Source organism: Trichomonas vaginalis, chromosome V (genome assembly GCF_026262505.1).
Source record: "Trichomonas vaginalis G3 chromosome V, whole genome shotgun sequence".
Classification (NCBI taxonomy): domain Eukaryota; phylum Parabasalia; order Trichomonadida; family Trichomonadidae; genus Trichomonas; species Trichomonas vaginalis.
In genome coordinates this window covers 18,473,067-18,493,513 of record NC_067207.1, presented here as the reverse complement: position 1 = coordinate 18,493,513, position 20,447 = coordinate 18,473,067, and the positions used below count along the sequence as shown (strand labels likewise).

Below are 20,447 nucleotides of genomic sequence, written 5' to 3'. Positions count from 1 at the left end.
AACTTCTCTGAAAAAATGAGACAACATGACATTTTGACAACAGTCCTGGAAATATGATGCAGTCCAAAAATAAAGTTAGTTTTAAAATTATTTTTATTTTTTTATTCCTATATAAATGACAGCAACAAACAACAACAGCAACTATATCGTTTCTGATGAAAAATTTATTGATTCATTAGCTGAGGAATTAGTTGTGGCAGAAACTAAAACCCTCAACGAAAGAATTGGTGAAAACACGATTGATTTACATAACTACCTCAAACACGATGGAGGAAGAGGAAGGAAAACTGGTACAGCTTTATTAGCAAATAAAATTTCAAATTTAACGATTATAGATGTTGATATCAATAAATCGTACAATGATGAACTTAAAGAAACAGTTAGAAAAGATATTTTATCAAAACTTTCGGATAAAGATGTTATCGTTAAAACCGCTTCAGGAGGTCTTCACATTTATTGCAACACTAATTTCTTCTATGCAGTTTCGAACAGAATGATTAAATGTTATTCCTGCAATGATTATGATATCGATATCATGACTTCTATGGATGATTCAAAGCGTTCTTTAGTAGTCATGGCTGATTCAAGAGTTCGCAAGAATGCAACAGAACCAATCAATACATACTCATTCATTCGTGGAAGTTACGATTCAACATTAACCAGAACAGTGAATGATATATTAAATGATTTGAATATTAAGGTAAGAGTTGAACAGAAGAATGAAGAAATAAAGAGTATAATGAATGAAAACAAAGATGTAAACATTGACGATAAACTTGCCCAGAGCATAGTTGATGGCATCAGTGATTTTGAAGTACATAATGACGGTGGAAACATGAATTTAGAAAAAGAAGTTACATTATTCACACTGTTTCAAGCAATTAATTCGTTACCTAATCATTTAATTAATGAAGCATACGATAACGTTTATAACTTCTGCAATTTAACTGAAAATGCAAAAAGTAATTTTGAAAAAGCACGTAGTAGATATGCACATTTAATGACTTCTCCATTTGTTTTAGTGAAGATTCTAAAACTTTATCAAAAGGAATATTATGATGAATATGTTTTACCTTTATTACGTAAGCCAAAAATAACATTTGATATAAAACTTGATGACTCGTTTTTGATAACAGATATTAGACGCAAGGCTGAAAATCATCAGTATAAAAACAGTTCTGAAGTAATTGAGGATTTATCACGTGTAATCCGTTTTGTAGATTATGGAAACAAATACTTCATTCAGAAAGATTACAACATACACGACAAAATGAATCAAATATCATTCGTTCTTCAATCAAACATGAAAGAGTCACTCAAAATGATTAAATTATTTAAAGAAGAAAGTAAAACAATAACAGCATGGGATGTACTATTAAATCAATTGTCTTCATTAACCGTTAAGGGTGTTTGCTTTAAATCTGATTCTCCAGATGTTTTCTCAACGTTTCAGGGTTATAAATACAACATTCTCGAAAAGCCTGATTACTCAAAAATTGAGATGTTTATGAATTTCATTAAAGAAGCCATTTGTGATAATAATGATGAAGTGTATAAATACCTTCTCGGTTGGATTGCATCAATGATTCAACATCCTGGAATCAAGAATGAAACAGCAATTATTTTGAAAGGACTTCAGGGAACAGGTAAAAACAGATTTACAGACATTATTTCTGAACTCCTCGCTGGTTATTCATGTAAAAACATTACCGAAATAAGTGAGCTAACGGGTAATTTCAATTCGGTGGTTGAGAAGAAAATGTTTCTTGTACTTAATGAACTCAAGAATGTGGGTGAAGACAGACTCGCAAACTTCAACGCTTTGAAATCAATTATTACGGATAATGAGATTAGAATTAATGAAAAGAATCAACCCAGAAGAACTGCTCAGAATGTTGCAAACTTCATTTTCGTAACTAATAACGTTTACCCTGTCAAAATTGAAGTTGGAGACAGAAGATACGTAGTTTTAAGAGTTAATGGTAAATTCAAGGGTCAATTTGATTACTTCAAGAATTTGATGAATTCATGCACAAAGGAATTTTATGATAACCTTTTAACATATTTTATCAATTACGACCTTTCATCATTTAATGTACGAATCATACCGATGACTGAAGCCAAACAAGATTTAATTGAATTATCAACAAATCCTTTAGATGTATGGATAAATACACATTATGATGAATTGAGTGCAGGTATGACGTGTGAAAATGCTCTATTCTGCAAACCATCAGACATGAAAGACAAAAACTTTCAAATGAGCATTAAGGATAAATGTGATAGGAAACATAGAAGAATAGACGATAAACAAACATGGTGTTATGTTTTGAAAGAAGAAATGAAAGGATTATATAAACAGGTTGAACCAAACGATAATGAGGATTCATTTACTGACGATGAAATACCTGTAAATGATGCTTTATAAAGTATGATTGGAATTTATTTTTGCATTAATCCTGCTGTGTTGTCTAAATGTCATGTTGTCTCATTTTTTCAGAGAAGTTAATTAACCGAGTGACACATGGTGACGTAGTGACACCTTCAGTTATTCAAAAATGCTTCATAAGTGCCTTCCTCCTTAATCCTGCTGTGTTGTCTAAATGTCATGTTGTCTCATTTTTTCAGAGAAGTTAATTAACCGAGTGACACATGGTGACGTAGTGACACCTTCAGTTATTCAAAAATGCTTCATAAGTGCCTTCCTCCTTAATCCTGCTGTGTTGTCTAAATGTCATGTTGTCTCATTTTTTCAGAGAAGTTAATTAACCGAGTGACACATGGTGACGTAGTGACACCTTCAGTTATTCAAAAATGCTTCATAAGTGCCTTCCTCCTTAATCCTGCTGTGTTGTCTAAATGTCATGTTGTCTCATTTTTTCAGAGAAGTTAATTAACCGAGTGACACATGGTGACGTAGTGACACCTTCAGTTATTCAAAAATAATTAATTATTGAATAACCTGAAACCATTAACGATAAAATAACTGATAACAAAATTTTATTTTTATATAAATGGATACCCCACAAGCTCAAAATTTACCACGAATCATAACAAGGGAGGAAATGATAAAAATGATGCAAGAACCCAGAAGGGTTCGGGAAGAGGAATAAAAATTAAATTTGGATTGAGTTTAAAAATTCATCTTTATTAAATTCATCTCTTCCAATCAATTTATTTATTCTATTAAATTCTTTTATTTTTGCTTCACTCAGTTTAAGGATTGAACGGTAAGTTTCTAATTTTTCGATTATTTCTTTCCTCTCTTTATCGTTTTCAGCCCCACCGCATTGCGGCTTCTTTTTGTAATAGCATATTTTTGATTTAATTCTGTTTAGTTTCTTTTTATATTCATTGTCTGGACTCTTGGCTGCTTTGTTGTCACTCATTTCTTACGAAATAAAAAAAATTAAATATTATTTATCATTATATTTATACCTCATTAGCTTATTTTGGCTTTCATATTCATTTAATAATTCACAATCTTCATTTTTAAATTGAAGTTTAACCCATTCATGATTTAAACAATGTTTAATTAATCGCGGAATATCTGACATCATCTATATATAGCTTCTTTTATAAAAGAAAAAAATAAATTATTTTAAAATTAATGTTAATTTTTTAATGATTTATAAATAAATATATTTTAATGCATCGTCTATATATAGATGTAACAAAAAAAGTCACACAACCCGTCATATCCTACTACTAATATTGCCATAAAAAGTCGGAGATCGAATTTCGTTTAATTTTATACATATAATGGGAATATATAAAACGAAGTAGTTGACTCCAATTATGTTTAAGGATTTTTATGTAAATCCACTTCTGCTTCTCCAGTATCAATGAATGTTTCTGGTTCAGAATAACGTGGAGAACATGTTTCAGTTAAATCATTGTTTTTGATCACACAATATTCCAATGTTGATTTTCCCTTTACCAAACAAATAAATTTAAGGTTAAAACAGTCGGAACCTTTAGTTTTTCCAAAAGGAAAAATATCAATAATCAATATATTCAATATTCATTCAATGAAAGTTATGGCCAACCAAATGTAACATATAGTAGGACATCAAAATTATTTGGATATCCTTGTTCAAACAAAGATGAATGTACTAATTATGAAGTCAAATTATTACCCGCTCTATATAAGATTGAGTGTTGGGGTGCTTCTGGACGCAATGACATCAATATTAACTATAGCAATGGTGCCTACACGAGCGGATACATTGAAATTAGAGAAATAACAAAAATATATTTATATATTGGACCAACTATAGGTAAATTCAATAGTGTTCCTCCAAATGCAACAAACCATAGTGGATATCTTGCAGGAGGTGCGACAGACATTCGATTGAAAGATGGGAATTTTTATGATTTTGAATCATTGAAAAGTCGAATTATGGTTGCAGCATCTGGAGGCTCAATTGAATGGCTTATATCAACTCCAACACCTGCAGGAGGTTTGTTTTCAATTGATTCAAATTCTTCATTACGAGATACTGGGAGTTATATATTCACTGTTTATGGAGCAAATCAAACTCATGCAGGATATGGATATAATGAAAATTGTGTTCAAGGAACATTCGGAATAGCAGGATATATAGTTAATGATAATGTAGATTGGGGAGCAATAGGAGGAAATGGATATTATGCTGGTTGTTCGACATCAAATAGTGGTGGATCTACAGGAGGTTCATCATTTATTTCAGGTCATCCTGGTTGTGATGCAATTTCAAATGAATCATCTTCATTTGAAAACATCATTCATACAGGACAACCAATACATTACAGCAATATTTCTTTCTTCAATACTAAGATGATTGATGGCCAAAATAAAATTCCAGTTCCATGGTCACATTATGACGAAATCAATGAAACAGGACACAATGGAAATGGTTTTGTTCGAATTACCGTTCTTGATGAAGCTATTGTTTTGACATGTAAACCTATTAATTCATTATCATCTATTAATATTTTACCACATCTTGTCTTTATTTCTCTTTCATCATAAACTACATTTCATATTCTTTGTATGATTTTTATTATTATTATTATAATAAGTGATGGCCAATGAAATATCCCTGTTCCATGTGTTCATCAATCTGAATGATTAATATTCTCAAATCTGATTCAATGATTTATTTCAACTGAGATAATTAATTCGAGTTAAAATATTGAGAATTTTTTAATAAATAATGTCACTAGAAAAGAGTTGTTTTCAAAGAAAAATATCATATTATTATTAATCATTTCAAAAAATTGAATATGAGAATTATTGCTTTCATTGGCCTCCAGTTATATTTCAACTTTCTATATTTTACAACTGGAGTTTGACAAGAATGGATACCAGATTTATCATCTGTATCAATCACAGAATCAGTATCACATATACGATTCTCAATATTTCCCTGATTCAAATAAATTGAGGAACCTGAGATGAGTGCCTTAGTGAGATTATTTTCTGTTATCGGAATCACCCTTTTAGGTTTGAATTTAAAAAATTTGACACCAAAGGCGAAGTAATTCCTCTCTGAAGTAATTTGAGGGCTATTATAATATTTTAGTCCATCATTATTTGAATAGAATTCATTCCAAAGGTCATATTGACACTTTTACTCTTAAAATGGAATTGAACCAAAAGTGAAAAATACTAATGAATCCCTTCCTTAAAGCATGATTTCATATAAGCTCTCCAAGACAGGCATTGGTGCACTGAATGTTTCTCGCAATCTTGACCAATTCACATTTGGATTCCCATGTCAAGAATCACAGCTTGATTGTTCTCCTTACACCGTTAATCTCAGCCCTGGATCATATCGAATTGAATCACGGGGCTCTGTTGGAACCAGACAAGCATCAGATCCAAATAATCTCATTGTAGGTGGCACTCCAGGTTTGGGAGGTTATACCTCAGGAATTTTAAATTTAAATAAAAAATTAACTTTATATTTATTTATAGGCTCTAATTCCCGATTTAATAATGTTATTAAAACAGCAGCAGGAAATCCTAGTGGAGGTGCATCAGATGTCCGACTTTATGTTAATTCAAATTTCGATTGGTTTGATGATAAATCATTGAGATCTAGAATCATGGTGGCAGGTGGGGGAGGTGGTGCTGAATGGAATATGTCAATTGGTGGTAATGCTGGTGGTCTTGAGGGAGGAACTAGTATTTCACAATGTACCTCAAAAGGTCTTTGTCCAGGAGTGAATGCGACTGGTGGAACTCAAACAAGAGGAGGGATTTCTTCAACAGACAATAGTTGGAAACACGTAGATGGTGCTTTTGGTTCTGTTCAAATTGTTATTAATTCAACAGATATGGGAGGCTATGGCGGAAATGGATATTTTAGTGGTGGTTCTCTTGATTGGGCTGGCGCCGGAGGTGGTGGAAGTTCATTTATTTCAGGATTTGATGGATGTATTGCATTATTAGATGAAAATAGTAGTACATTGAGTCAAAATAGTTCTATCCACTACTCTGGATATTTCTTTGAAAGTCCTTCAATGCAAAGAGGAAATACATCAATGCCTCTTTATTACAATAAGAATGCACATGGAATTGGAAATAAGGGAAGGGGTTGTATCCGTATTACTATTCTTAATTATTTATTTACATGTCATAATAACATATATTTTAATTTCCGTTTTCTAACTCATGTTTTTGTTCTAATATATGACAAATAATAAATGTTAGGTTAATAAAAATTGATTTAACTTTTAAAGCCATCAATTTAGAGGAAAATTGAGTATTTTCTTTCACCATACCCGCAATGTCAGAAAGTACACAATCTGTCTTTTTTTATCTTCATCTTTTACATCAAGCATTTATTTGACTAATTATAGTTTTTTAAGGATACCCTTACGTGTCAGATTTTTTGCGCATACGAAGAAGTCATGCTAGACATGAGCTATAAACCTGAAATTTTAGCAACATATTTAAAACTTTTTAAACTACAATACACTTTAATATTCAAGAACAAAAATATTCTTTTTAGAAATTACATAATTATTTTATGTGAAATCTATATAAAAACATATTTTGCGAGCGTAACTTTTTTCTTTATAAGCACCTTATATGACTGATAAACTGTGAAGGCACATAATTGTTAATTCATAGAGTTGATATGTTTCCAAAATTGAGAGGAAATTTGAAAATTGAATACCCTTTCAATTCAATTTTCAAAAGATATCAGCTCCTTCAATAATTGAAGGACGATTTTGATCATTTGCTCTTAAAACAAGTATGCCATGGAGAAAAAAGTTACGCTCGCAAATCTGAAATATAACTATCATATAAAAAAATTAAATTTCTAATTTTTTACTCTATAGATATTATTGGCCACTTGTGTAATGCATAAAAGTTTATGTCATATGCATACATTTGGAAGTATGGGAGACGAGGGAAATTACTTCTATGAGGCACTAGGATTTTTAAAAATTTCTCTATCGGACTCACCATTCAATTTCTCGAAAATTAAAAAAAATCAATAATAGCTAAAATGTATTATGCATAACAAATTTTAATGTTACACGGTATTTTTTGAACTTCATGACATGAATTTTCTTTATATTATTTTTTTTGGATTTTCTATGATTTATGCGATAGGCTGGAACAACATTGTAAGTGCAATGATATCATTTATAGAGAAATCTAAAACTTCAGCATTCAGAACTCGCAACCACAAAAATATTCATTTGCTAAGTAAGTAAAGTTGATTAAGTTCGACACTTAGCTTTTATACGTAAAACCAAGTGTGTATTGTTATTTCTTGTTAAATTATTGAGAAAAAAATAAATTGTAAGAGAAACGATACTGATTATTGAAATAATATTGAGGGTAGCTGCAGATTTCTTCATTAACATGCCGGAAATTTGTTAATCTTGGTTTTCTATCATAAAATCTGTCGAAGAATCTAAAAACGGAGATATGAAATAGAGATCATGTAAATCTAGAGTATCCTGTCAGAAAAATAGACTAAGCATGTAACCCTTTTTTGGTCATAAACACTTTTTACCACTTAGTCATACAGATGATCATTAAATTTAAACGAGCACTTTTTGTCAGAATTTATTCTTTTACAAAGACAGAAGATTTTAGTATTATTTAATATTAGTGCTGTAGCAAAATTCAAAAAATGGTGAAAATTCAGTGAATTTGTGAATTCACATTTTTTTTCGACAAGTAGTAGGATAGGACGGGGTATGTGACTTTTTTTGTTACGTCTATATATAGATGAAAGTATATTTTAATGCATCTTCCATATATAGATGATATAAAAATTTTTTCTTACGTTTTTTAAAAGTCATGAATTTGTAAGAAAGTGCGACATTATTAAATAAATTAGTAATAAATATTATATACTAAACGCATTAAAAAATTAACATTAATTTTAAAATAATTTATTTTTTTCTTTTATAAAAGAAGCTATATATAGATGATGTCAGATATTCCGCGATTAATTAAACATTGTTTAAATCATGAATGGGTTAAACTTCAATTTAAAAATGAAGATTGTGAATTATTAAATGAATATGAAAAAATAAGCTAATGAGGTATAAATATAATGATAAAGAATATTTAATTTCATGGAATCAATGGAGTCATAATCAAAGACCTCATAAACGAGAAGAAGAAATGGAAAATAATGAAATGGAAATCATTGATGACATTAAAGAGGATGGAATTCCTAAATTTTGTAGAAAAACCTTTAGAACTAAGTTAGGAGCATATAAACGTAGAGTATTAAATCCTGAATACATAAAACATTTATTTAAAAAGGAAGACTGTGAATTATTAAACGCTAATGAATATGAAAATGCTAAATCAAAACTGAGATATAAATATATTGGAAGTGATGAAAGATGCAAAGATAAAGATAAAGTTTATACAGTTTCATATAATAACTGGCACACGTTAGGGATAAGAAAACATTTAGGAGATTATGGTAAAAGTTCCGAATTCTTCAAATCTAGTATATACGAGAGAGTAAAAGAAATTAGAAATAATTATTTTCATGAATAAAAGATTCACTACCATAATGAAATAAAAAATAATTTATTTCATCTTTTATAAAAGAAGCTATATATGATGTCAGATATTCCGCGATTAATTATTTTTGAATAACTGAAGGTGTCACTATGTCACCATGTCACCAGGTTATTTAACTTCTCTGAAAAAATGAGACAACATGACATTTTGACAACAGGTATGAAAGGAGGAAGGCATTTATGTCTTACATTTTTGAATAATTTATTTTTTATTTTGTATGAAACCAATTTTTAAAATAAATGAAACAGAGGAGGAAGAAATAAATGAAAGTGAAAATGTTCAACAAAAAATAAATGTTGTTAAACCATTTAAACAGATTTCTCAATAGTGCTAAAATGCAGGAAATTCTTGAGTTTTGGATGAACGAATACGGTGGAGCCAAAAGTGGCTCGACCTCAAAACAAGCATTTTATGAGCTTACAAAGGGTGTTATGAATGAATTCAAAGGTATTTACATACATCCTGACCTCGTTCATTTTGTTGCTGAATGGTGCTCTGTAAAGTATGCATTTTATGTCAAAGATATTATGGACTCCATAGACAAGAAAGTTCATGAGAAATTAGATGAAGAAGAACTCGAAGATACAGTAGAGAATGCTAAACCTTTGTTCGAACAAGAAGTTAGAAAAATGTGTGAAAAACAATTAGAACATGAACGTGAGATATATTATGGTTATAGAGATTCTCCATACGAACTAGACCAATGGGAACAAGAAGATTTAAAGAGAGAATTTAGAGAATATGAACTCGCTAAGATAGCATTAGAAACTGCAGAAAAGAAGTTAAAAGTTTGGGGTCGTTTTGTAAAAAAATATTGTGAGTAAATGTTTTCAGGTCATTCAATAATTAATTATTTTTGAAGAACTGTGGGTGTCATCATGTCACCATGTGTCACCAGGTTAATTAACTTCTCTGAAAAAATGAGACAACATGACATTTTGACAACAGTCGGGGAAATGTCATGACTTCTTCGTAAATGTTTTGTCATGATGATTTCATCGTAAACTCTATGTCAAACATGAACGTAAACTCTATGTCAAACATGAACGTAAACTCTATGTCAAACATGAACGTAAACTCTATGTCAAACATGAACGTAAACTCTATGTCAAACATGAACGTAAACTCTATGTCAAACATGAACGTAAACTCTATGTCAAACATGAACGTAAACTCTATGTCAAACATGAACGTAAACTCTATGTCAAACATGAACGTAAACTCTATGTCATGACTTCTTCGTAAATGTTTTGTCATGATGATTTCATCGTAATGAGTGTAAATGACCCAAAAATAATGTTTACGTTAATGTTTTCAGGTTATTCAATAATTAATTATTTTTGAATAACTGAAGGTGTCACCAGGTCACCATGTGCTACCAGGTTAATTAACTTCTCTGAAAAAATGAGACAACATGACATTTTGACAACAACACAGGAGGAAGGCAGTTATGAATTATTTTTATTTATTTTTTATTTTGTATGTAAGAACAGTAATGTCGGTCGAAGCAAAAACATTCACGAACAAATCTAATGGTGAAACATTCACAAAAGGCACTTATAACGGTATTGAAGTCTTACGTAGAGACAAGGATGGTTACATTAATGCAACAAATATGGCAAGAGAAGCGGGAAAGTTAAACCATTTAAACAGATTTCTCAATAGTGCTAAAATGCAGGAAATTCTTGAGTTTTGGATGAACGAATACGGTGGAGCCAAAAGTGGCTCGACCTCAAAACAAGCATTTTATGAGCTTACAAAGGGTGTTATGAATGAATTCAAAGGTATTTACATACATCCTGACCTCGTTCATTTTGTTGCTGAATGGTGCTCTGTAAAGTATGCATTTTATGTCAAAGATATTATGGACTCCATAGACAAGAAAGTTCATGAGAAATTAGATGAAGAAGAACTCGAAGATACAGTAGAGAATGCTAAACCTTTGTTCGAACAAGAAGTTAGAAAAATGTGTGAAAAACAATTAGAACATGAACGTGAGATATATTATGGTTATAGAGATTCTCCATACGAACTAGACCAATGGGAACAAGAAGATTTAAAGAGAGAATTTAGAGAATATGAACTCGCTAAGATAGCATTAGAAACTGCAGAAAAGAAGTTAAAAGTTTGGGGTCGTTTTGTAAAAAAATACTGTGAGTAAATGAACCATTTATTTTTGTCATAAAGACGCAACGTGGCGGGGCATAGCCCATGACCCAAAAATAATGTTTACGTTAAGTGACTCAAAGAGTCCGGAGACAAAGTCTCATGTTTTTAGGTTATTCAATAATTAATTATTTTTGAAGAACTGAAGGTGCTACCATGTTACCATGTGCTACCAGGTTAATGAACTTCTCTGAAAAAATGAGACAACATGACATTTTGACAACAACACAGGAGGAAGGCAGTTATGAATTATTTTTGAAGAACTGAAGGTGCTACCATGTTACCATGTGCTACCAGGTTAATGAACTTCTCTGAAAAAATGAGACAACATGACATTTAGACAACACAGCAGGATTAATGCAAAAATAAATTCCAATCATACTTTATAAAGCATCATTTACAGGTATTTCATCGTCAGTAAATGAATCCTCATTATCGTTTGGTTCAACCTGTTTATATAATCCTTTCATTTCTTCTTTCAAAACATAACACCATGTTTGTTTATCGTCTATTCTTCTATGTTTCCTATCACATTTATCCTTAATGCTCATTTGAAAGTTTTTGTCTTTCATGTCTGATGGTTTGCAGAATAGAGCATTTTCACACGTCATACCTGCACTCAATTCATCATAATGTGTATTTATCCATACATCTAAAGGATTTGTTGATAATTCAATTAAATCTTGTTTGGCTTCAGTCATCGGTATGATTCGTACATTAAATGATGAAAGGTCATATTGCATAAAATATGTTAGTAAATTGTCATAAAATTCCTTTGTGCATGAATCCATTAAATTCTTGAAGTAATCAAATTGACCCTTAAATTTACCATTAACCCTTAAAACTACGTATCTTCTGTCTCCAACTTCAATTTTGACAGGGTAGACGTTATTAGTTACGAAAATGAAATTGGCAACATTCTGTGCTGTTCTTCTGGGTTGATTCTTTTCATTAATTCTAATCTCATTATCCGTTATAATTGATTTCAAAGCGTTGAAGTTTGCGAGTCTATCTTCACCCACATTCTTGAGTTCATTAAGTACAAGAAACATTTTATTTTCAACAACTGAATTGAAATTACCCGTTAGCTCACCTATTTCAGTAATGTTTTTACATGAATAACCAGCGAGGAGTTCAGAAATAATGTCTGTAAATCTGTTTTTACCTGTTCCCTGAAGTCCTTTCAAAATAATTGCTGTTTCATTCTTGATTCCGGGATGTTGAATCATTGATGCAATCCAGCCGAGAAGGTATTTATACACTTCATCGTTATTATCACAAATGGCTTCTTTAATAAAATTCATAAACATCTCAATTTTTGAGTAATCTGGTTTTTCGAGAACGTTGTATTTATAACCTTGAAACGTTGAGAAAACATCTGGAGAATCAGATTTAAAGCAAACACCCTTAACGGTTAATGAAGACAATTGAATTAGTAGTACATCCCATGCTGTTATTGTTTTACCTTCTTCTTTAAATAATTTAATCATTTTAAGTGACTCTTTCATGTTTGATTGAAGAACGAATGATATTTGATTCATTTTGTCGTGTATGTTGTAATCTTTCTGAATGAAGTATTTGTTTCCACAATCTACAAAACGGATTACACGTGATAAATCCTCAATTACTTCAGAACTGTTTTTATACTGATGATTTTCAGCCTTGCGTCTAATATCTGTTATCAAAAACGAGTCATCAAGTTTTATATCAAATGTTATTTTTGGCTTACGTAATAAAGGTAAAACATATTCATCATAATATTCCTTTTGATAAAGTTTTAGAATCTTCACCAAAACAAATGGAGAAGTCATTAAATGTGCATATCTACTACGTGCTTTTTCAAAATTACTTTTTGCATTTTCAGTTAAATTGCAGAAGTTATAAACGTTATCGTATGCTTCATTAATTAAATGATTAGGTAACGAATTAATTGCTTGAAACAGTGTGAATAAGGTTATTTCTTTTTCCAAATTCATGTTTCCACCGTCATTATGTACTTCAAAATCACAGATGCCATCAACTATGCTCTGGGCAAGTTTATCGTCAATGTTTACATCTTTGTTTTCATTCATTATACTCTTTATTTCTTCGTTCTTCTGTTCAACTCTTACCTTAATATTCAAATCATTTAATATATCATTCACTGTTCTAGTTAATGTTGAATCATAACTTCTGCGAATGAATGAGTATGTATTGATTGGTTCTGATGCATTCTTGCGAACTCTTGAATCAGCCATAACCACTAAAGAACGCTTTGATTCATCCATAGAAGTCATTATGTCAATATCATAATCATTGCAGGAATAACATTTAATCATTCTGTTCGAGGTTGAATAGAAGAAATTAGTGTTGCAATAAATGTGAAGACCTCCTGAAGCGGTTTTAACGATAACATCTTTATCCGAAAGTTTTGATAAAATATCTTTTCTAACTGTTTCTTTAAGTTCATCATTGTACGATTTATTGATATCAACATCTATAATCGTTAAATTTGAAATTTTATTTACTAATAAAGCCATACCAGTTTTCCTTCCTCTTCCTCCATCATGTTTGAGGTAGTTATGTAAATCAATCGTGTTTTCACCAATTCTTTCGTTGAGGGTTTTAGTTTCTGCCACAACTAATTCCTCAGCTAATGAATCAATAAATTTTTCATCAGAAACGATATAGTTGCTGTTGTTGTTTGTTGCTGTCATTTATATAGGAATAAAAAAATAAAAATAATTTTAAAACTAACTTTATTTTTGGGCTGCATCAAATTTTCATTAATGTTGTCTAAATGTCATGTTGTCTCATTTTTTCAGAGAAGTTCATTAACCTGGTAGCACATGGTAACATGGTAGCACCTTCAGTTCTTCAAAAATAATTCATAACTGCCTTCCTCCTGTGTTGTTGTCTAAATGTCATGTTGTCTCATTTTTTCAGAGAAGTTCATTAACCTGGTAGCACATGGTAAACATGGTAGCACCTTCAGTTCTTCAAAATAATTCATAACTGCCTTCCTCCTGTGTTGTTGTCTAAATGTCATGTTGTCTCATTTTTCAGAGAAGTTCATTAACCTGGTAGCACATGGTAACATGGTAGCACCTTCAGTTCTTCAAAAATAATTCATAACTGCCTTCCTCCTGTGTTGTTGTCTAAATGTCATGTTGTCTCATTTTTTCAGAGAAGTTCATTAACCTGGTAGCACATGGTAACATGGTAGCACCTTCAGTTCTTCAAAATAATTAATTATTGAATAACCTGAAAACATTAACGATAAAATAACTTGATAACAAATTTTTATTTTTATCATATTGATACCCCACAAGCTCAAAATTTACCACGAATCATAACAAGGAGGAAATGATAAAAATGATGCAAAAACATGTAAAAATAACAAACCACTAAAATTGAGAAAATGCGGTTAGCAGTAATATGGAAAGAGAGACGTTGTCGAAGAGGAATAAAAATTAAATTTGGATTGAGTTTAAAAATTCATCTTTATTAAATTCATCTCTTCCAATCAATTTATTTATTCTATTAAATTCTTTTATTTTGCTTCACTCAGTTTAAGGATTGAACGGTAATTTCTAATTTTCATTATTTCTTCACGTTTCAATTACTTTAGTTTATGGGCATCAACCCCACCACATTGCGGCTTCTTTTTGTAATAGCATATTTTTGATTTAATTCGTTTAGTTTCTTTTTATATTCATCGTCTGGACTCTGCTGCTTCGTTGTCACTCATTCTTACGAAATAAAAAAATTAAATATTATTTAAATATAATGGAGTAATAAAATAAATCGGAATTTCTATTAATTTATTGTCAACTTCAACTAATGCATTGCCGTTAATATATCTAACAAATTCAGCTATTGTGTCAAATCTTCGTCTTCTTTTTGTCATTGATTTATCAGTTTTTCCATAATCGAGATGAATCAAAACTTTATCCCCTTGTTTAAAATTCATGAGCCCCGAATTAATTTGTTCATGTTAACATCATTCAACCTTTCCATTTGCTTTCTAATATATTCCCATTCTTTTGGAAACTATCATTTTTCATTTCCACTGGTTTCATGTTTATAGTTCTATGCCATTATTATTATAATAATATACTAACTGCTGTATGATGGAGTCATGATTCCATCCCAGTATATCTGACCGTTAACCCCTAACGCATCTCTAAGAGTTCTCATTACCGCATCAACTATTTTATTATGAAACGTATATGGAGAGGATGAAAAGAAAAAATTAATTTGTGGAAATAATGAGTCATAGTTGCCTGAAATCCTTTATCGCCATCACCCCTGATATTATCTACTCTTTCATGATCTAGTAAGTATGTATAGCTCTTCTTGTTTCCTGTTCTGTTTTCCCTTTCACTGGAATGCAATATAAATATCTAGTGTTAATGTTAATGGCAAATAAATAAGTAACTTTTCCTTTTGAATATTCCAGATGATCGATTTCGTATGAATATGGATATGGTGCAAAATGAAGGGCGACTAAATTTTTCCTTTAACGGTTGAATTTTTCGGGTCAATTGGTTTATTTAATATCTTGAAATCCTTTTTAAAATCTTTTTGCTTCTTTAATGTTTGAAATGGATATAATAAAGTGAATGATGAAGGATTAACTGAAGGAGGAGGCGGTACTGTCGTTGGAGGTTTTGGTGTTGCAAGTGGTTTAATTTTATCTGCTTGATTTTGGATGATGAAGTTTTGGAATTCATTCCCCCCTTCATTAATTCTGGATGTATTCTATTCATTTGTTTTAAATATGCTGTATATAAAGGTTTGATATACTTTCCCGCTTCGAGTTTATGTTGAAGGATGAATTCCAAAAGTTGATCTTCATTTAAAACTCGGGCTGAATATGGTTTAACTAATGAATCATAATTAAAGCTTGTGCTTCATTTATGGTCTGAAGGACCTGGGTGTTTGCACCTTTTGTTTTTGTTCCTTTGGCTTTTGCGGCTCAGGATTATATAATTTATATAATTCATCAATATCTTCTTCTGTTAATACTTTATTTTTGAAATCTTTCAACTGTTTAAGTTGTGATTTAGTTTTTCCCTTTGAATATTCATTATTTTTTAATTTTGTCTTTAATTTTAGAAATTATTCTATCATGATATTTCAAAATTTCATTTTTATAATATGGATAACAATATTCCATATCATCACCCGTTATATTGTTATCATATTTTTGGAGATATGCTTTTAAATCATAATAATCAAGAAAATTTTGATTAAATACTAAATCATCAATTAAAATTTTTAAATCTACGTTATCCATTTATATAAAAATAAAATAAATGTTTAAGGGTGCCCACCTCTTTGAATCATAGTATCAAAACCATCATTAACGGTTCCTTTTGTCTCTTCTGTGGCATTTCATTAAGAATAAAATTTTAAATTGTATTAAATAAATGGCATACAACATCCATTTTCACAACATACAGCCTTAGTGTGTGCTCCTGTTAATGCAGTCTTACCGATTGTTAAGCGAGTCATTGACCCATTTTTAAGTTGTAAATTAATATTCTGACCATCAAATATCACTTTATCATTTATTATATCCAAATATTTTTAGGTGTTAATTGCTTATTTTGTCGTAAACTAACACCTTTCATTTTTTGTGCAATCTTTTTAAAATCACTTCCATCAATTGAACCGTTGAATGATGTATAACACTTAGGACATAAAGCAACCATGTTATCACCTTGTTTCTCAATTGCTAAACCCAATAATTTTTTCTCATGTGCTTTTTCTTCAGCTTTTATTCTTTAATTTAGGTTTAAATTTCTCATCAAAACAGAAGAAATCAAATGTGCGAATTTGAAAATGTTTTTATCATAAAATTGTTTATCGGTAACAATTGCTTGAAATGCTTGAGTGTTAGGAAGATTTGAGTCGCCAGCGATTGCCCAATAAGATGAATCAGTATCACCTTCAATGAAATGAAAACGATTAACATCCATGCATTTATACATAAAATCATAAATGAAAACCAAATACCAGTATTTTGCGTTATCTAAAGTGAAGAATGCCTCTTGTAAACATGTATCACATCTATAAAATCTATCTTTAAGCATCACTTGATATGTATCTTCACCTATTTCTCTTATGTTTTTAAACTTATTTGACATACATGCAACGCGTGCCTTCTGTGCATTCATTATTTTAGTCTTTGCGTAATTTTGTGTATTCATTGCATCGTAACCATATGATCCATTAAGTGAAATCTTGCAAAATAAACTTTTTCCTTTATTTCCTTCTAATTCAGCCTTTTATCTTTCGTTCATAAATTTGTTCGCAAATTCATTAAAACAGGTGTTTTTCGTAAATGTTAAAATTGATTGAATATCATCAATGATAAAATGAAATCTGTCTATTAGATACCAAAGATAATAAGAAGAAAATGGTTGATATTGGTTGTATGTTGATGCTAACTGAGTTAATTTCCTCTGTTTCTGGTCAACTGGTAGATTGTTTGATTTCATGTAATTATACATAAAACTGCCAATTGTTTTTCATCTGTGATAATATCTAAGTTTCTTATTATCGGTAAAAAGTTTATGTAATCATTAATGTATTTTTCATCAATGTGACCCTTTACTTCAGCAACGAATAAAGTATTTTTCTTCTTAATTATTCCCAATGCTTTTGCTTTCTTTGTTGCTGTATCACAAATGATAACACCATTCAATCTTCCCGGCATACACATTTATGGTCAGTATATTGAATGAAATCATGAGGATTAGATGAAAATGATGAAGGATATAATGAATTAAAGTCAACTCCAACGAAATGAGTCATAATGTTGGTGGTGTCCTCATTTGATACAGTTTTAGTTTCTGGATTATATGAAAGTTTATTAATGTGCGTGATTCCTTTAAGATTTACTCTATGTTGAACATTTGATAAACCACCAGTAATTCCATTACGGAGAATGTGATAAGCTTCAAACTGAATCTAAAGTCATTGGTAAATTATTTTTTAATGCATAATTTCTTAAATTGATTCTTAAACGTTGAACATCTTCATCTTTATTTGATTTTACGACATTGCAATAACAACACATTAACTGACAATTTTCTTTGGTATGTGGTTTTTCATTATCGATTCTATCCAATGTTGGTTTATTTGCATATGTAAACGCTTTACCACACATTTTGCATTTAGATGAAAGGATTAAATCGTGATAGTATTGAAAATCATCCATTGAAACATTATTTTTAGTATCTCTTTCTGCTTTTTCATCTTGTTTCTTATATGATTCAATTTTATATTTCCAATACTTTTTCGTTAATTCAAAACTTGATTCTATCTCTTCCTCAGGATATTTTTCATTAGGATTAAAGTCTTTATATGCTAAAGCGTAACGAATCATTGAAGCATTCGATGATAAAGAAGATTATGAAGCATGTCAATTTTATAAACAAATGTTTCTTCAATAATTTTATCAATTGGGTCAATCATAATTTCAACATCTTTATTGCAATAATGAATAAAATATTCTAATCTATTCTTAAAGTTTTTAGCATCATTGAGATATATTTGATAATCACTATCTGATATAGTTTCTTGAGTTAATGCTGAATAAAATGAATCTTTCGTGAATGGTTCCACTTTATATAATTCTTCTTCGTAATTTTCCCATGTGATGAATTGATAAGGGAAAAAGGATTTAACACGTGATTTATTGTTTCCGAAATCTTGAGTGAATTGGTCTAATGTCCCACCCGCTATATAATTTCTGATGTCAATAAATCTCAATTCATATGGAACGTTTGTTTTCTTTACAATGATTTGCTTAAATTGTGAAGATGAACCCAGCATTGATTTTATTTTCCATTTTGCAGTGTTTAAATCACGAAGAATTAAATTTAAATCAAACTTTCCCGAATTAAAACCTATGATATTCACTTTATTGAATTCCTCATCTAGAAGTTCTTTAAATGCTTCCTTCTGTTTTTCATTTAATGTATGAGACAAAGTCCCCGCCGTTTGGTCCGTTTGCGACTTCAATAATTCTTCATATTGTTCAATATTTGATTTAGCAACTAATGAACAGGTTGAAAATAAAAACTCAATCCAATCAGAAATAAAAGAATCACTCGAAGTTAAGCAAAAATTCCTCGTATACGTTTTATCATTTAATTTAACCGTTGATGATACCATGAATGGTTTTAAGTAAGCATTCAAAGTTGCACACTCAGAAAGTTGTAATTCTTCTTTAGTCTCTAATGTTTCAAAGTCAAAAGTAATATAATATCTTGTCGGTTGATAATATTCCTGCAAATTGTGAGCTAATAACCACTGATATATCTTCTGTTTCGTAATATGTGGTGCATATGGTTGCTGTGTCTTTTGCAATTGAACGTCTTGAATTAATCTTCCATTATTTTCTTTACATTTCTCACAATGCTTTAAAAATCTTCTTTGGTTTTTCCTTTCTGGATCATCACGGATAGAATAAACTTCTTCTTTACAATATGGACAAACTCTATAGCCGGTGAGTGCTTCAACGTCTGTTATTCTGTCAGCGTGAAGTTTTCCACATGGACTCTGTGTTAATAAAATATTTACTGTTTCAAATTCTGGATCTATCATTATTGATTCCACTAATGGAAAGTCTACCTTATTTATGTCCACGTCTTCTGGTTGAGGATCACAATAATAGAAATCAATATTAACATTTAACATTCTCGCTAATCTCTCACTTTCTGATGAAATGTCAAACCCTTCATATGCATCTATTGCTTCATTTAAATAGCTTCTACGAGTTTTAGGATTAACGCCATCAGGAATGTTATAGAAGCGTTTAAATAACCTTCTACCTTCTGCTCTAATTTGATTATCATTCATTTTAGCGGTTCCGTTTTTGTTCATTTATGTAAGAATAAAAAAATAAATAAAAATAAAGTTTATTTTTTAAAGCCCATAAAATGAATTACGAACACATAAATTTTTATCATCTGCGACGTGACGAATACATTTTAATTTACTCAAGAATGCGTACCCTGATACATTAAATCTAATTCCTGTCTTATTTAATTTCACAACTTTGAAAAGGAATGTATGAATAGCTATAAAATGATGAGAAGATGTTTTATGGGTTGCTTCCATTTTTTCTGAAATAAATGAATAAATATAATGTTTATAAGTTTTCATATCTTTTATATTCTTAATAACGAATGGTATAGACCTTTCAACTTCGTCTTCCTTCGTGCTGTTC

The 20,447-nt window shown here is 30.4% G+C and overlaps 8 protein-coding genes across 8 annotated transcripts, besides 2 other annotated features; 5 read left to right on the top strand and 3 right to left on the bottom strand.

Moving 5' to 3' along the window:
- Positions 1–2,982: part of a mobile genetic element that runs on past the window's edge.
- Positions 116–2,428, top strand: TVAGG3_0360090 (uncharacterized protein; the record flags this gene model as incomplete). The annotated part of the gene is made up of 1 exon (XM_051231414.1): positions 116–2,428. The coding sequence occupies one exon, from the start codon at positions 116–118 to the stop codon at positions 2,426–2,428; it is 2,313 nt and encodes a 770-aa protein (XP_051101144.1).
- A 134-nt stretch (positions 2,983–3,116) lies between the features above and the next one.
- On the bottom strand, positions 3,117–3,389 carry TVAGG3_0360070 (uncharacterized protein; the record flags this gene model as incomplete). The annotated part of the gene is made up of 1 exon (XM_001300657.1): positions 3,117–3,389. The coding sequence occupies one exon, from the start codon at positions 3,387–3,389 to the stop codon at positions 3,117–3,119; it is 273 nt and encodes a 90-aa protein (XP_001300658.1).
- Positions 3,390–4,402: 1,013 nt separating this feature from the next.
- On the top strand, positions 4,403–5,014 carry TVAGG3_0360060 (glycine-rich protein family; the record flags this gene model as incomplete). Its single annotated transcript, XM_001300658.1, has 1 exon — positions 4,403–5,014. One exon carries the CDS (start codon positions 4,403–4,405, stop codon positions 5,012–5,014), a length of 612 nt encoding a protein of 203 aa, XP_001300659.1.
- A 662-nt stretch (positions 5,015–5,676) lies between these two features.
- TVAGG3_0360050 (glycine-rich protein family) lies at positions 5,677–6,690 on the top strand (the record flags this gene model as incomplete). The annotated part of the gene is made up of 1 exon (XM_001300659.1): positions 5,677–6,690. One exon carries the CDS (start codon positions 5,677–5,679, stop codon positions 6,688–6,690), a length of 1,014 nt encoding a protein of 337 aa, XP_001300660.1.
- Positions 6,691–9,348: 2,658 nt separating this feature from the next.
- Positions 9,349–9,879, top strand: TVAGG3_0360040 (uncharacterized protein; the record flags this gene model as incomplete). The annotated part of the gene is made up of 1 exon (XM_001300660.1): positions 9,349–9,879. One exon carries the CDS (start codon positions 9,349–9,351, stop codon positions 9,877–9,879), a length of 531 nt encoding a protein of 176 aa, XP_001300661.1.
- A 470-nt stretch (positions 9,880–10,349) lies between these two features.
- Positions 10,350–20,447: part of a mobile genetic element that runs on past the window's edge.
- TVAGG3_0360030 (uncharacterized protein) lies at positions 10,551–11,216 on the top strand (the record flags this gene model as incomplete). The annotated part of the gene is made up of 1 exon (XM_051231413.1): positions 10,551–11,216. One exon carries the CDS (start codon positions 10,551–10,553, stop codon positions 11,214–11,216), a length of 666 nt encoding a protein of 221 aa, XP_051101143.1.
- On the bottom strand, positions 11,605–13,917 carry TVAGG3_0360020 (uncharacterized protein; the record flags this gene model as incomplete). The annotated part of the gene is made up of 1 exon (XM_051231412.1): positions 11,605–13,917. The coding sequence occupies one exon, from the start codon at positions 13,915–13,917 to the stop codon at positions 11,605–11,607; it is 2,313 nt and encodes a 770-aa protein (XP_051101142.1).
- On the bottom strand, positions 19,423–20,101 carry TVAGG3_0360010 (uncharacterized protein; the record flags this gene model as incomplete). Its single annotated transcript, XM_051231411.1, has 1 exon — positions 19,423–20,101. A coding segment is annotated over one exon (679 nt), but the record flags the coding sequence as incomplete, so codon positions are not given.